Source organism: Morone saxatilis, unplaced genomic scaffold (genome assembly GCF_004916995.1).
Source record: "Morone saxatilis isolate NCDOM2014 unplaced genomic scaffold, NCSU_SB_2.0 Contig24, whole genome shotgun sequence".
Classification (NCBI taxonomy): Eukaryota; Metazoa; Chordata; class Actinopteri; family Moronidae; genus Morone; species Morone saxatilis.
In genome coordinates, this window is record NW_023339807.1 from 24,766,497 (window position 1) to 24,783,804 (window position 17,308).

Below are 17,308 nucleotides of genomic sequence, written 5' to 3' on the forward strand. Positions count from 1 at the left end.
CAACATAAAAACATCTTAAAACACTAAGACACTACATTTTATTTATGATGTTGCTGTAATCGGGAAGGTCAGAGAGGTTACTAAAAATGTTAGGATTCAGTGTCTGGGGAGCGCTGGATGAAAGGTCAGGAGAGGTCATTGTGTTTTATGGCAGTCTGCCAGATGTTGTTGAAGTCTGTGGACTGAAGTGTTGGATGGACGGATGGATAAAGTCTTAAGAGGAACATAAATCAATAATAAACAATTCAATAAAGTGCTGTGAATATGAACATTCTCTGTATTATCTGGTTGTGGGCCCTGACATGCGAACTGTGTGTAGGATTGAATTCATACTGTATGCTTTGTACCACATACTTACACAATACATCTGTCTTTACTGTTGGGGGTCTTTTATTCCACTTCACGTCTGTATCATTTTAATTGTCTGATTTTATTTGCCTCTTTCCCTCCTGAAATGTTTTAAATCTTGGTTTCAGCCCTGTAAAGCACTTTTTACACTGTAACTTTTTTTGTATAAATAAAGTTTATTATTAATTATTAGTCTTTGATATGACAGAATGACATCATGCGACTGTAGCTACCGTATGGTACCAAGACATAGAAGACATTGCCCAGGAGTCTGTAATCATTTCTGTATTTGTCACAGCCACAGCCGTGCCTCAGTATGGGCCCCTTGTGTCCTGTTGTGTCCCCTGTTGGTCAGTGTGTTTACCTGCTCACCATCAACCAGTTCCTATCTCAGCCTGACAAGCCATTAGTTCATCACCTCGCCATCAGATCATTGTCTCTACTACTGCCAAAGGAGTACTACTGCTAAAGCCAGTGACTCCTGTTGTCACAGAACAGAAGACACATAAGTTATAGCCATGATCCATAGTAACCGAGTTTGAACGATGTTGCTTTATCCACTGTCTCGTCTTTTTAAGCGTATCTGCTGCGCCAGTAGCTACAAGCAGTGGTGTGTGTGTTGTGTTTGTGTTTTTGCCCTCTACTGTCAGTCACATTTTCCCTCAAGGGATATCAAAGCTCTGAATTGGTCTGATAGTAACATCAAACCATTCAAGTATAAAGTTTCTGTTTATCAGATTCGCCACAGTATTTCTAAAGATGACTTCATACCAAAATGTTGTGTGCCCACTCGTCGTTAAACTTGATAGCATGGATCTTTTCCTGCTGTTTCTACGGATTAGTATGAAGAATCCAAATCATGCATTTAACTTCAAAATGAAATCTTTATTCAATTACATAGAAAACATCAGTTTACAGTTTGATCATCAGTTTGAAAAGTGCTGAACAGAACAACAACAACAAAAGTAGACATGATCAAGAGAAACATTGATTTACGATTTTAAAGAAACTGACATCTGCATCTACAACATTGCCCAGCAATGTTTCCCATCACACAAAATTTTCACACAAATTGTATTAAAAAAATTAAAGCTAGGGACTAAAACTATCACCAACTACCTGTAAAATACTGTGAAATGTTGGTTGGCCCTGGTGGGTTTAACCAACCTGAACTTTGGGTTAGCGTTACTTGCACTGTGCCCTGGAGGTACGAAAACTGTATGTGTTTCTTTATGGAGCAGACCACAGTGGAGGTCGGCTGGTTTGGAGATGAAACTAAAAAAGATTTCAAAGTGCTTCATATAACTCAAGATACCCAAACATCCTCGTCAGACATTTTTAAGGAGATCCATCAGACTCTGCAACATTTAACCCGTTTTGTCACTGGAAGAGGTTCACTCCTAAAGGCAATTAGTCCTATTTGAATTTATTTTTATGTTATGGTTACTGAAAAATATGTTTGCTGTTTGAATAGAATATTCTGTTATATCTTGTAGTGGTTTTCTGTGTGTAGTAGTCTAAGCAAAGCCCCTTCGCCCTCCCTCGTCTTCCTCTGAGCTCAACACTTGTCTCTTCACATGACGGGGTAGCTGGCGAGGTTGGCGATGCCGCAGAGGTTGCCACGGTTACGTGCCATCAGGATGTAGCCTTCTTTGCCCCAGCTCTCGCCCCAGCTGTTGGAGATGACGACAGAGGTGGAAAGAAAGAGGCATTAGGGTCGTTGAGCATCGCCAGGAGTCAAACGGCATTTCAGCTCATCAGTTTGTCACCAACATGGCCGACAGAAGATATCAAATCAACGCTAGACCATCATGAGGCCCCTATGAGCCACCTGATGCCGTTCAGACAGGTGATGTGACCCACCTGTTCTTGACAATCCAGTACTTCTTCCCCTTGGCGCTCACTCCAAAGCCCACTGCCAGCACGGCGTGATTGATGTCGTCTTTGTTACAGTTGCTGTCGTAGTAAACACCTGGGCACATGACAGAGAGGAAGAGTGAGTGAGGAGTCCACCATTCCTGCACTGGCTTCAGATTACCAGATTCACAGGGGAACAATACATGCATGTATTCTGGCACAATTTTATCTCATTGGTATCAGGCTCACTGTGTACTGTTTGCTGTCTTTACACAGTGTCAGAACTGTATTAAGTTGCTCCTAATATAACATCCAGTCCAAGTGTCACAGTGGTAAGCGCTAACCGTGATTGCTGAAACAAGATGAAGCAACCACAGTGACGTGCTAGATAAAGAGCCACAGGCGTCAGGATGCACACTTGTGTCACCAAATCAACCACTGAAAACTTAAGGATTATAGTTTTAAAAATATTGAGTCTAAAAATACTGAAATCAGCATGTAAAATACTTAGTATTTTTAATTTGTAGAATCTAAATTAGCCCCAAGTTGCTTTAATCCTAGGATCCCTGGATTCTTCAACATTCAATATTTTAGAGTTGACTGCAATAAAACTTTGCATTTGTGAACTATTTTGTATTTGGTTTGTTGTAGTTCAACAGACCCTCGTGAAATATTAAATGTCAGAGCCTATAAACTGCATTACAATGCGAAAATAACACTACTTTGACAGGAAAAGTTAAGCTGATTGAATTTTTCAAGTTTCAAGCCTCCGCATAATGATTTGTATCAGAAAGGTCATTAGAAAGGGGAGTGATTTAAACATATACACTGTTAAAGGGCTAATTAAGGATAAATAAGTACATTTAGTGTTACGTCTGTGTTGTTCACTGACCTTTGGTGTAGAACTGGAAGGTGCTCAGCGTGGCGTCGATGCCCACAGATACAGGACCCTGTTTAAACAGTGCAATAGCCAGCTTGTGCTCATCGCCCACTGGGACCTCCATGTAGTTTTTGCACTCTGCTGCCATGCCTGATGAATTGTAGCGGCATGGCTGGTCCTGCACACGAGACAACGGAGGAGAAAAATGCAAAAAATGTTTGTTTCAGATTTCTGTAGTCAATTTGAGCTGAAAAAAGCAGTTTGTATGTTTTTTTTCAGTCATTTTTCAAACAAGAATGGCAAACATTTTATGGTTCCAGGTTCTTAAATGTGAAAATTTGCTGCAAGACATCTGATGACGTCACATTAGGGTCTGGGAAATCGTAATGTGAATTTTCACCAAACGAACCAAAGGAAAGTTGGTTAAATCGATAATGGAAGTTGCAGCCCTGTGCACGCAGCCTTGTGACTTTGCTTGCACTCTACAGTTCACGTGACATGTCTTATCAAAGCCACTGTACATTCCGATTATGCAAACAATGGGATGACTGCATTCTTTAATCATTAATAACCAGTTGTACTTCCTTCTAGCACCAATAGATCACTAAAGAGGAAACAGTTTGCTTTGTAACACAGTGGGAGAGTTTCTACATTGTCATTTCTGCTAAGTCATTGTTACATATTTGCTGAATAAAGAGAATAACTTTTTTTTGTGCATTGAAACATGTGACTGTACCAAGTGTGACACCCTGACAGCCAAGTGAGGAACCCCTGACCACTTTGGTTTCAGTCTGTCTGCAGTTCTGTTGTGGGAAACAGACGATTTCTGGAAGCTGTTGTCATTTAGATTTTTTTTGTGAGACTGCTGAGTATTTAGTACCATTATCAATATCACCCTCGTGCTTGTACTTTCAATATGAAGCCGGAGCCAGCAGCTAGGGATTTGTAAAGTTATTTCTCCTATATGACATTTAAATAGTAACACTTTTCTGTGGCTTATTATTTTTCCTTTTAAAGAGTATTTTGTGCTTTTGTTGCCTTTATTTGATAGTGCCAGGAAAGTGGGGGCTTATAGAGGAGGGATGACATGCAGAAAATGGCAGCAGGTTGGAATTGAACCCAGGCCGGACTCAGGACTCAGCCTTAGTACTTGGAGCACATGCTGCACCAGGTGAGTCAACAACAGTATGAATTAGTCTCATAACAGAACAGCTCTTTTTCATTTTGAATGATCAATATAGCAATATGTTTTGGTCATTATCATAGACAGGGTTATTTTGGGGTGCAACTGTCTGAATGTCTTCTAAGGGGAGGCCCACAGTGTCAGACTTTGTAAACCCCTGGCTGGGTAAGAGACTGCTTCTAGTTTGTGGCCACAGAACAGGATGTCGCACCACAAACAGCAAGGGATCACATGATAGGAAAGTCAGATGCTTTACCTCAGTCTCAGGACACATGAGAGTTTATAAGATAAAGAATTTTGACCCAAGAAAAAGTCTAAGATTATTATTATATTTCTTAGTTAATTTCACATGGCATTGAGGCTTTCTTACCTCTCCGACGTATGGGTAGGACTCTTCGGAGTCGATACCTCCGTTGTTTGCCACGTACTTGAAGGCGTTGGTCATGTATCCCCCTCCGCAGCCGTCGTTCTCTGTGACGCAGTCCACCAGGTTCTGGGGACTGAGGTCCAGCAGCTTACCCGTCGTCTTGGCCAACAGACCCTCGAGGGCCCCAGCAGAGCTGAAGGCCCAACAAGAGCCACAGGAACCCTGTTAGTGAACAAAAGACAGGAGAGTGAGTTGTTTCAGTTTCATCATATAACAGGCTACAGTAAGCATACAGTAAGAGAGAAATAATGAACAGAAATGCATAAAAAACTATGGAGTTTTGAGTTGGTTGGTTAGAGGGTATATAAGAGTATGTATATTTCCATCCAGTTGTGCATTTATCTAAATGATAGGAAAATGGAGGTATGACCAAAAAGAAAATCAAGTCAGCCAAAAGGACTCGGTGGGTTTGGATTAGAGCTGAAAGAATTAATTAAAAGTAATGGTTTAACAGTAAATGAATAAGCAACTATTTTGATAATCAATTTATTGTTTAATTGTAGCTCCGGGTACCCAAATGTGATGATTAGGTGCTTTTCTTTTTCTCATGTGATAGTAAACTGAATATATTTGGGCTTTTAATTGTTTGTAAGTCAAAACAGGCATCTGAAGACAACACCTTGGGCATTTTTCAGATAATTAGAGACATAAAAACAAAAAAGCACTTTAGTTGTGTCTTCTCCTTCCTGTCCACTGGAGGGCAGACTTTAACAACTTTGATTCAAAAGACAGTTCAGTTTGTCAAATCAAACAATGTCGCTGTTTCTAATACAGGCAGTTTGAGTGGTGCATGCTGGGAGGAGAAGGAGCACACACACTGAGAAATGGTTGGACTGATACATCCCACATATTAACAGTGTGGCCCAAACCATTATTTCAGGCCTTGTTAAAAGCAGCTATTTGAGTTTCAAATGTTAAATGTTGATGTGTTTTTCTTTAAAGACCTCGATCCCTGGTCTGTGCTTGAGAACACAGCCGCTGTTATGGTGTTATAGTAAAGCTCCATTAGAGTCATTGTTTGACTATAAACTGTTACACGGCTTTGAACACCTCTGCTCTGCTCCTCCTGAAGGAAAACACTCTGACATTCTGCTGTGAGTTGCTCCAATTAAAAACTCTGTAAATGTGTAATCACAGCAGTGCACTGGAGGATGTTCCCAGTGTGGCTTTGAGCTCTGGTATAACAGAAATTGGCCTCAAACAAACACAACATCAAAATGCTATTCAGTCATCATAAAAGGAGCTGGGGAGGAAGGAGCAGGGTTGTTAGTATGCAGAGAGTGCAGTCAGTCTGCTGAATAATTCATGAACAACAGGAAGCCAGGGAGCAGCTCGATAAATCCTGTTTAAAGCTGCAGTTTGATTTTCAGCCACCAGGAAGCACCGTCCTCCACATAAACTGGCTGCATTTACAGGAACTATTGGTATTATTACTGGAAATGGAAATAAAAATCATGTTTAAATTGTTTCCTGTCTACTTTTATAACCATCTGAAATTCATATTTTTCAAATGTTTGGAGTTTTCATGTGTGCAGAGCAAAAAGATCATGAAAGATAACTATTATAAGAAAATAAATGGAAAGATATTTTTATATTCACCAAAACATTGAAACACCAATTCTTCTGAAATATTATGACTATTATATTATTACATACAGTAAATGGTTTAATCATTTACACTGGATACTAAAACAAAACATTTTAAAGCACATCATTATAACAAAAATAAAAACTGAGCTTAAATATCTCCTGACTACTTCTAAAACTAGCTAATTAGGCCAAAGTAAATGAAACAATGAATTTCTGAACTGTGAATGTAGAAAATAATGTGTTTGCATCTCAGAAAAAGAAAAGAGAACCTGTTTTTGTTTGCCAGAAACACAAACAAACAAACTTCAGTGTCAATAAAATATTCTATATTTAGTAAAACTAAACAGCAAATGAAAAATTGCATTGTAGTCTACGTATGATTGCGGCTGAGCCTCCAGGTCTTCAGCATCAGCTCTGATATTAGATAACATGAAATCATTCTGCTGCTAATCTGCCTGCTGGCACAAAGCACAGATGTAAGCCATATTTCAACTTCCTGTTCTGCTCAACCCTTGTTTACATAAATAAGGCCCGGCTGTCCCATCCACTCATAATGACTAATTACATTTAATAATCAAACCCTTTCTTTTGTTTTCAAAGTCCATTAGCGGTGAGAACTGGCTGTTTCCTCCGGCTGCTTACGTGATTGTACTCCACTGGGATTGTTCGCTTCCTTTACTTTATTGCAGCACGGAAACAAGGTTGAAAATGAGTAGAAATGGAGGCTGTTTTCAGCTATTTTCTGAAAGCCTTTTTTCCGTGGCAAAAAGAGAAAATATTTACCACATAATGAACGACATTCAGCCTTTTTGAGGTGCTGCTGCTCTTTGGAGAAGGCCACTGCTGGCACACGTTGGGGGATGTTTTGTGTCTCCAGGACATGTTCCAATTACTATTATTAATTACTAGTATGTGAGGATTATATGAGACCCAAAAGGCTGAAAAAACAAGGTTTATGTAAAAAATAAATAAATGAACATATTCACAATTCTTTCATAATTGTAAATACTTCTTTTCATATTTTCCCACACTGATCTGCTGATCATTTAAATAATGTTCACATTTCTAATTGAATATTTCCAGATCTTCATGTTATTTTATACTTTCTTTATATGTTCCCAGCTGATGTCATTATTTTTGACTGCATCAGTCACATTTCCCCGCAGAAATCTATGTGTTTGCCTCTCAACAGTTTACCCGAAAACAGCCTTGGGAACTTTTTCTCTGTTTTCCCCAAACCCTCAAACAAACATCACACATGCCTAAATACAACACAACTACTATCTCATATTCTGGTTACACAGAACACTACAGACAGGAAATGAAAGCTCAAAAAATACAAACCAGTTCTTCCACTTCCCCATAAATAAGCGTTGCTTCATACATCTCATGTCTCTGCTGTGTCAAACTGTTTTTGACATATTTTTTTACTGATGGTTTACCTACAATTTGCACTGTCACTGTTTACCTGCTCATCCAAGAGCCTTCTTCGACTATTGTGGCTCACCTATTTCTCCCATTAACTGAGACCGTACCAGTAAAAAACTCTTCAGAGGCAAGTTAACCAGCCCTGCATTCACCAAAACCAACGAGTTTGTCTTTATCCTTGTTGTCTTTTGTAGAACCGAAACATATGAACCACCTCCAATAAAGCATTAATCTCACTTTTTACTATCTCACTGTCTCTTGTCCAAGTACAGTTTCGAGTAGGGAAAATTTTCTTCACCTCATTCAGGCACACCAAGCCGGAATGGACTAATTTCTGCCCTCTAAGGCAACGACAAGCCCGCTCCTCTGTCGAAAACAAACTTGGACAAGCCTTTCTTATGGAAGACATTTTGACATGTCACAGTAGGAAAAGCACAGGTGTAAATAGAGAAATGAATGATGTCTGAATTCTATTTAGCTACTTCAGCTCCAGGGTCTTGTTCATACTGGTTCAGTGTCACGGCTTAGTGGGTCACTTTAACAGAACGGAAACACTGTCACAACAGTGCTTTTCCTGATAAGTCAAAATACCTGCTGTGAAAAAGGCCTTATAGCAACAGAGAGACGAGATTTATCCTCTATCGGAAGTGATGTAATGTTTTGGTTTTACAAGAGAGGCTTTGAGGACGAGGACCAAGTGGTTGGTCTGACTCTCACGGACTGCATACATAATAAGATGAATCAGCGTACATTGTTATGCAGTTTGTACTAAATACACTAAGGGTGAGATGTGAACTAGATAATCTCTGACCTGGTTCTTCACTGGAGTCACCATGCCCTTCTTACGGTAGTCAAGATATTTTGGAAGCCTGGTCACGCTGTCGTTCAGAGCCATGTTGAATCTGCGCTGGTGGTTAATCGGGAGCTGCAGGCCAGTCATCTTCTCGGACACTTCCTCTGACGTCTGCGTGAACAGAGACACGGTTAACATTTCAGTTTTAGGTTCTAGGGCTGTTTATGAAGCTCAATGGCAGGCTGAGTTTCTGGGTCAAAAACAAGAAACAAAGAGTGCATAAGTTAGGGGTTACAGGTTGTGCCACTCTGACAATAGATTGTCTGAAACTTTCCTCAGTTGCTGGAATAATCTCGAGAGATAGGACTGTAGAGGGACAGGAACAGGAGAAGAAAAGGCACAGAGGATTTATTTTTAGACTTAAGACAAGAACAAGCAAAAGAAGATATGGCAAAGGGAGGATTTTATTCAGCAGGGTGACGGAGGATGAAAAGTATTTCATGAAGAGATGGGTTTAACACAGTTTACACCAAAGTGAAATGTCATGTTTTTGCACTGTACAAATGTCAAAAAGTGACAGCAGAAGGGGCATGAACACACACATAAAAAAGCTGCACAATTTACAAAACAATGCCATAAAAGGAGAAGCAGATGAGGAGCATGAAGAAATTTAATTTAAATTAGGGACTCCCGTGCTGTTTGCTGGCTGTCACAATGAAACTGCTGGTTATAGCATTATTTTAGATAAAAAGTGCCATTTATTATTATAAGAATTCCCCAGTGCTTTCATTACAGCTAAGTCTGTAAGCAGGAAGATCATTAACTGAAGGAATACAGACCATCTGTTAATTTTTTTCATTGCACTTAAGTGCTTCCAGTCAAAATGAAAATGGAAACACATCCTTCATTTTCTGTTCTTGTTTTCTGTTCCTACATAAACACAAAATTGGCTATTTATCCAGAATTCGGATGCGTATACACGTTCCTGTCACTAATAGATGAGCACAAGCACTGGCATGCCATATTTTATGCACTTTGCTTTCCACCCATTTTTGATACACAGCTTGTTACAGCCGGCATCTTGATGGAAAAACAAACATCAGTCATGACCCACTCTGACATACATGTCATTGAGTACAGTTGATTTAAGGACACAACCCCCCTTTTGTTTCATCTCAATGAGCTGCAGCCTTCATGAGCGAAGCAAAAAGCAGATGACAGGAGCGGATATATGACTCTCTGACGCTAAGGAGCTGGTTTTCAACGGGTTTTACTTCATACATCCCTGAATTCCCTGTTTCTTGTACATAATGTGAGACACTGGTGGAAAAATGAAACTGGATTTTCACAAATGAATGCCCTTAGTAGACAGATCAATTATCACTTGCTACAGCTGCTAATGGCAGTTGTATCTCAACTTGTGCTCTGGCTGCACAGCGAGGCTGTTCAGACTGTAGATGAAAGTGACCCAGTGGTAGAGCTGCAACAGTTAGTCGACTGACAGAAAATAAATTGGCAACTAGTTTTTTGTCATTCTTTATGTAAAAATGCAAAACATTTGCTGGTTCCAGCTTTTTCAAAAGTGAGGATTTGATCCTTTTCAATGTCTTAAGTTGAATTGACTTTGACTTTCTCTTGCGGGGGATCAATAAAGGAACATCTTATCTTGTCATACATGGTAGTAAACTGAATCTCTTTGGGTAATGGACTGTTGGTCAGATAAAACATCTTGGGCTGTTGGAAATTATAATTCATTCAGTCATTTTACACTGTTTTATGATAGTTAATTGGAGGAAATTATCAACGAATTAATTAATAATGATAATGATAATAGTTCGATTGTTTTTCTAATCTGTAAAACCTGAATGTGTGATTCAATATTAGATCCTCAGGCATATGAATGGCAAACAAGCTATATAATGGTGTGACAGTTGGTACATTTTTACAGTTGGGCAGAGCCAGTGATATGATGGAGAAAAAACGATAAATTAGTGACTTGACTGGTATTTGGCGATTAAGTCGAAACTGGTGTGCCATATGTAATCATGCTACATGACTTTTATGTCTTTTAAGATTGTCACTGTGCCAGTTTATGTGATTGTAGTGGCATTATGATGATGGTGAGAAACACGTCAGACTATCCATCAACCAATCACAGCCTTCTGAGAGCAGAAATGTCAACAACGGAATCTGAAACATCAGAGGCCACGTTGTACACAATGTTAATATAAAGCAGAAGAATGATTGCATGTTGGGGCTGATATTATGGAGTCTGGCATTACATAGGATGAGATATGACAGTAGAAATGTGGCTTTGAGCACGCAGGACCGCTTCAGACTCACCATGTCACCCAGGTGGTTCATCCCCATCTCGTAGGAGTGCATGCCCAGTGCTGCCTCCTGGTTGTGGGCCTCAATCATACGCATGTTCTTTTCCCAGACGGCCCTGCGAATCCCTTCTTCATCCTGAGACAAACGAGTGCATGTGTCAATTTGAGTCAAAATATTAAGTCTCTTACAGTCTAGAAATGACCTTTGGAGGAACAAGCCAATTATTTTAACCAGACGCTGATGGGCTTCATAAGGAGGTCATAAGATACACAGATTCGGCTATCACCTATATTTCACTCTTAACTTTTGCCTCCCTTCCTTCCTTTCTGCATTAACACCTGACAGCTCAAAGAAATGAATCTGGGCAAATAGGTCAAATTTACGTTTTAATTAGAAAGGAAAGGAAGCTTGTCTGTGTTACAGCCCCATTTCATTAATTAGCACAATTAAACCAGTGCACGTTCACCAAGCAATGCTCCTTACTACTGCTAATATAGCAACTATCCAATGAAGCTGTAATTTGTGCTAGAATATTGCTTTAACCTTTATTTTTAGAGTATTTGCATCTCATCAGCAGTATGTGTATTATGTGCTAAGAAAGAGACTGACTTTCATTAATAAGCACGCTGTTGATGTCCGTCACAATATGGGAATAAGATACAGCCAAGTGTTTGGTTAGTTACCTACAAAACATCCATGCTCTACTTAGTATTCGTGGTCTTAACAACCATTAGCATAAGTATAATCATTTTATCTTGATATCCATTCCAGTAATGGAAAATGCAAATGATGCAAGGAGACTTTGATTCTATTACATTGATGTCAGTTCAAGGAAGGTTGAATTAGAGGAACTGTTGGAGGAATACTGATTAAATCACCATGGGAAAGAGAGAGAGCAGCACTCTTTTTTGCTGACTACACATGAATGTATATATAACACACAACTAATGATCATATGAACACATTTAAATAAATACATGCATGTACAGACACAGATAAAAGCAACATAAAGTGCACAGGCTCACATACTATTTATTAACCCAGGCACATGCAGCACTGTAGATAAACTGCACACATGTATCTACAGTATACACACAGAGACACAAACAAATACACTCCACAGCTGTGGAAGTGGTGACCTCTAGCCGGAGGTGAAGAGTGGAGGGATAACATATGCTCACTGAGCGCTCAGGAAGTACATTCGTGGTTTAACACCAACTAAACTACATTTCCTTCCTTCTTCACAGCCAGGAACCTGAGCAAAATAGGAATTTTAGCGACAGAGAAACTGAAAAATGAGGGTAAAGTACAGAGTGAAAGGTGAAAGGAGTTTCCACTGTTTTTTGACACCTGCTACAGTTCAGTATCAAAACTAATGGGTTAAGTCAACCTCAACTAAAAACTAAAGCATTGAGCAAGGGTGAAACATTTTGTCCATGTGTATACAGGTGAAGCCCTAATAGGACCTCCTGAATCAAAGTTAATAAATAAGTTTGGTAAAAGTAGGTCTACAGCCTTTTGGAAATTAACTTTTCTGAATTACTGGCTTAGAATGAGAAAGATTAAGTCACTGTAAATTCTCATTGTGCATGTCCTGCTTTACTTTTGATTCTCTGTTCTATAACTCCATCTGTCTAGTTTCTCCGGGCCAAAACATGGAAGTGGAGCAACCAGTGCCGGCCTCACATTTCGGGATTTTCCAGTCCAAATTGTTTCCAGCAGCATTCAAAGTACAGAGCCTATTGTATGTCTGGTAAAAGAAAAACATGATGATATGTTTTAACATATCTATTAAAGATTTACAGCGAGACAGATGATGTTAGGTACGGCTGTGTAGGTCGTTTGTGGAAGCAACCCATACAACCCAGATTTACTTTTCACTGGGTGGAAGTTATGGTGGATGGATGGGTCAAACACACCGAGACTTTCCCCCAGGAGACCGCTGTGGATGCCCCCATGTAAAACCAAAAGTCAACATTGACTTGAACTTATGTTAACATACTTAACTTATGTCACACATTAACGTTGACTTTTGGTGCCACCGAACCAAACTGTAACCGTTTCACAGTGTGACGAAGAAGGTCCAGTAGGTACTGGCCATCACTAGCGCTCTCCAACACTCATATAGGTAATTTTGTGAGTCATTAATTAACCAATAGTAGTTTAGGTATGAGGACCTGTAGGACAATTGACAGTGAATATGTGTAACATGGTATATATATTTAATGTTAGCTATTAAGTACTATTATTATTATATTAAGTTACCTTTATACTCACTTATGTTTATATACTAATATTTTATTTTTTATTTTTACTGCAATCTTTGCTCTTGCGATACAATTGTCAGCCCTCATAGCAACTAAAGCATTATCAGACATTTTATGGTTATGTTTAGGCATGCACAGAACTTAGTTAAGATTAGAGAAAGATTATGGTCCTGCTTGGAGGGAAAAGGGGCTTTGGCGAAAAACAATGTCTACCAAAAAAAATGTCTACCAAAGATTCCTCTCTACCAACTGAGCAATAACATGAACAAAGACAAATATGCCCAAAGCAAATTTTGTTAATTTGTAACCCCTTGCCTTTGCAGTACTTGACTTGGACTGGCAGCATCAACAACAATATAACATAACATAACAATATTCACAAATCATTAAGGTCTGGTAACTCTCATCCACTGTCCTGTCTGTTTGCTGGTTTTATCTTGCTGATGTTACAGTCAACAAGAAATAATACATCTCATTTTCTTTGAAAAAAGAATAATGCACTATTTTAACAATTTTGATAAGATCCCACACAAACGACTAACATACAACACTGGATGTTAGCAAAACAACACAATAAAGCCTGCCAAATTGAGATCTGGCATTGGCCTCGAGTTACTCAGAACTTCTAGACATCTGCTCTGTTTAATGTTCTCTCAACATAGCTGCATTCCCCCGAATAAATATCCACCAGACTGGCGACAGTAGAATCCGGCCAGCTAAGAGAGTGGAGACTAACACTGAACTGACTGGCCGTTAAATTAAGTCAGCTGTAGACTGACAGTGAGTCAAACCCAAAGATGTCCACATGTTGAGCAATTTACTGAAGTACAAAGAGAGAGAAAAGGGAATATAAACAGCCTAAAGGAAGAAGGAGACAGAGGTAAAGAAGAGACAAATGCACATCTAAACACAGACACAGATAAGGGGTTAAAGTCACTGACACTCTTTCAAGATAAATGTTCTGATGAAAGACTTTGAAAGTCGGCATTGAAAAAGGAGACTGCTCAGTAAACCCAGTGTGGTGCACTCATTCTAACAACTAAAACTCCAGCTATAATGAACATTTGACATCCATTACCATTAATGCCATTCTGACTTTTCCCTCTGTCACTCTACTGTTCCCTATTTCTGTCTCCTCACTTTTGACTGAACTTCTGCAAAACAGAGAGCTTTTTAACTCAGCAGTTCTGGCTAATTTGCATACGAAGTCAGATTAGTATGTCAGGATTTATAAACTTTTATGGTACATTTCTTTAAAGAACAATTTGGTTTGTACAAATCCCATCATGGGTTTAGATGTGGACTGTGGTCTGTCAATAAAATATGAAGCTTCACCATGAAAGTACACAGATTCATTGAATTATGTAGCTTATAAATCAGTATGTTTTTTGATTTCATCATCTTCCCCAGAAAGCAGCATTGCTGTTACAGAAAAGTAAGTTTTAAGAATTGGAATCATGGTGGTTTCAGATAGTATAGGGGAATAGGGGTGTTTGGCAACAACAACAACAAACAAAACTTCATATTCGAAAAATCCAGCAAAAATGGACAATCAGCAAATTCCCAGAATCAGTTGCAACACATTATATGCAAAATTGCTATTTTATTTTTAAATTGCTGAGGTGTGTGTATTAACCCTGACCCACTAGTTCAACTTGTTGTGTAAAATAAATACAATTCCTCATACAAAATGCCATCACATATATTGTTGGTTTCAGATAAACTCTTATGGGCCTTACTTGACTGGTCCTAAGGCTGTGGAAGTACCTCTCCTGTCACCCTTGGAAAATCAGTTTTTAAATCTAGATAATGTCTTCAAATCTACTACTTAACACGTTCACATGGTAGAGGACTATGTACTAAAAACTGCTATACATTTTTGAACACATAGCTGACACTTACCAGGCCATTATATTCTTTCCTGTGTGTGATCTTCCACTGTTCCCACTGGGCATCCAGAGATGCTTCATCAAGGTGGCCCAGAGCTGAAGCTGCCAGCAGCAACACGCAGACAAACTGCAACATCCTAAGAGAACAACATACAAAACCTAATGTTTTATATGCACCAAATCAGGGCTTAAATACACATACAATAAGGCTTTTACTACAAGTTGAGTATCAGCTGGAATTCTTTTTCAGTGACGTTAAAGTCAATTCTCCAATGAATAAAAGCATATAAGATAAAGCATCAGTTTGTATGGTTTTCTGTCACATGATGGTTTCAATCACTGAGTTGCACTCGTGTGCCATCGAGGACAAGGAGCATGTTAGTTTATATTTCCAGGGAAACCTTCCAACACCTAACTTTGGAGGGAAAACCTGCATCCTGTCCAGCAGTCAGTGGCATAAAACAAACAACTGCTTGAGCTGTTTCCAAAGGAATTTACTGAGCTTATGTTCATAGACTTTCTGCTTTTTTTGGCCACGAGCAGGATAAAATTTGAAGTGAGAAATTAAATGTATATCAGCTTCATACAATCATATAAGTACCAGCCACCCGATAGCCCAAAGATTCAAACTTTTTGTTCTGTTTGAAAAAGTTTTCTACGCTTTCTCAATGCATTTTCAAGACCAGACTTGAAACATTCACTGCAGCTTGAACTTTTTCACCCCCCTCTGCCTCTCTCCGCTTTCCTGCCATCTGTCATTCATCACCTTCACCCTGTTTCTCTCTTCTTTTACTACATCCTGCTTCTAATCTGCATTTGAGTCCATTGTTTCCAGTACAGGCCATTGACCAGTTAAGTTTAAACTAAAAGCAGAAAACAAACTGTTTGCCTTAACTTCGAGGGTGAACCGCTTTCCATTTTCTGCTTCCTACACACATTGATTATGTCTATGTCCTTGCCTCTGGGGGGTGCCATGATTTACATAGCAAGGTTTCATGATCTATGCAAATCACAGTTAATCTGTCTCTGTAAGAATCCCCCTCATGGTAGTTTCTTTATGTTTTAGAAATGAATTCATGTTGTACATAAAGCATCAATATTTCAAATTAAATGTTTTGATCATGTCTTTTTCCATGAGTACGCGGCATTAACTCTGCTCAGCTCCCAGTTAAAGCTGCTGCTCTGACTTCCAGAACTTTTGAAGGTGCAACTGGGTCAAAATCATTCTCTAATCCTATTAAGACTAATTACTTTCTTAGCTGGCAAGAAATTTATGAATTTATCTGAGCTTAAATTCAAAGGTAAGAAATCTTAAGAGTCAAACTGAAGTAGTGAAGTGAATTATATATCGTTTTAGTGCAGTTCAGCTCAGTTACACACAAGTTACTCTAGTGCAAAACTATTAGTCCCTTTAGACTGATTTCTACTAACTCTAAAGCTAAAGCTCGTTCAAGTGAAGGAATTCACAAAACTGAAAGTAAAACTTTGTACCAGGAAATCAGTAAACTTGAAACTTTACCTTTAGTCCGAAAGTCAAAGAGTTTGGTGAAGTTTTCTGGGTCTGACTCCGTGTTCCTCTACTGTCAAAGTAGGTCAGTGTGTGAGTTTATATCGGTTGGATTTTGAGGAAGTACACTGGGAGCTTTAGGTCGGGGAGGAGTTTCTTTTTTTCCTGGCAGGGGAATTACATCTGTTTTCACTCATATAGCAAACATCCCAAAACCAGATGATGTCAGGTGTCGGATTTCACAGGCACCTCTGAAAACTTCACAGTCAGTGAACACAACGCTCTGTTGCATTCTGAGGCCTAAAAAATGAAAAAAAGCTCTGGGATCTTTTATAAAAATGGCATCTTGGACTTGGAATATTTATCATACTGTTATAAAATATGAACATGTGTTTAGTTCTTGGCAATAATGTACAAGAATCAACATGGAATGAAAGAGGAAAAGGCCTAAAGTTTGAACTTTTAAGTATAGTCTGCTTTCAAGTTTATGCTAAATCATTCTACACACTAAGAAATCAAGGTACAGGAATGGACCTAAAAGGGTACAAATGCTTTGTTGTTCCAGCCGTACCTAGAGTCCAACTGTACCTTTGACCATGGTACATTTTTGTACCATCTTTTCTGTAGCTAAAGGAACATTTCCATACCTTGTGAAAAAAATTGTTTTTTTATCCTTTATTTATTCAGGGTTGGTTCACTGAGTAGAAGCCTCCCTTTTGCAGGAATGCCCTGATTACATTCGCACTGTTACACATTCGTTCAGTCAATTCTGTCTAAATCAAAGGCCTAAATCAACTTTTACACTCTG

The 17,308-nt window shown here is 39.0% G+C and overlaps 1 protein-coding gene across 1 annotated transcript; it reads right to left on the reverse strand.

Annotated features, from left to right (window-relative positions):
* Positions 1-1,212: 1,212 nt before the first annotated feature.
* ctsk (cathepsin K) lies at positions 1,213-16,636 on the reverse strand. The gene is made up of 8 exons (XM_035672807.1): positions 16,513-16,636; positions 15,007-15,130; positions 10,850-10,972; positions 8,525-8,677; positions 4,639-4,857; positions 3,098-3,263; positions 2,212-2,320; positions 1,213-2,021 (listed from the first exon to the last, which is right to left on the reverse strand). Exons 2-8 carry the CDS (start codon positions 15,127-15,129, stop codon positions 1,922-1,924), a joined length of 993 nt encoding a protein of 330 aa, XP_035528700.1. The 5' UTR covers position 15,130; positions 16,513-16,636; the 3' UTR covers positions 1,213-1,921.
* Positions 16,637-17,308: the final 672 nt, after the last annotated feature.

Coding starts and splice junctions, on each gene's coding strand:
- ctsk (XM_035672807.1), bottom strand. CDS start 15,129: ATGTTGCAGTTTGTCTGCGTGTTGCTGCTGGCAGCTTCAGCTCTGGGC. Junction 4,858..8,524: donor TGACTCCAGTGAAGAACCAG/GTCAGAGATTAT, acceptor GTTCACTAACAG/GGTTCCTGTGGCTCTTGTTG. Junction 2,321..3,097: donor CTTCCAGTTCTACACCAAAG/GTCAGTGAACAA, acceptor TCATGTGCCCAG/GTGTTTACTACGACAGCAAC.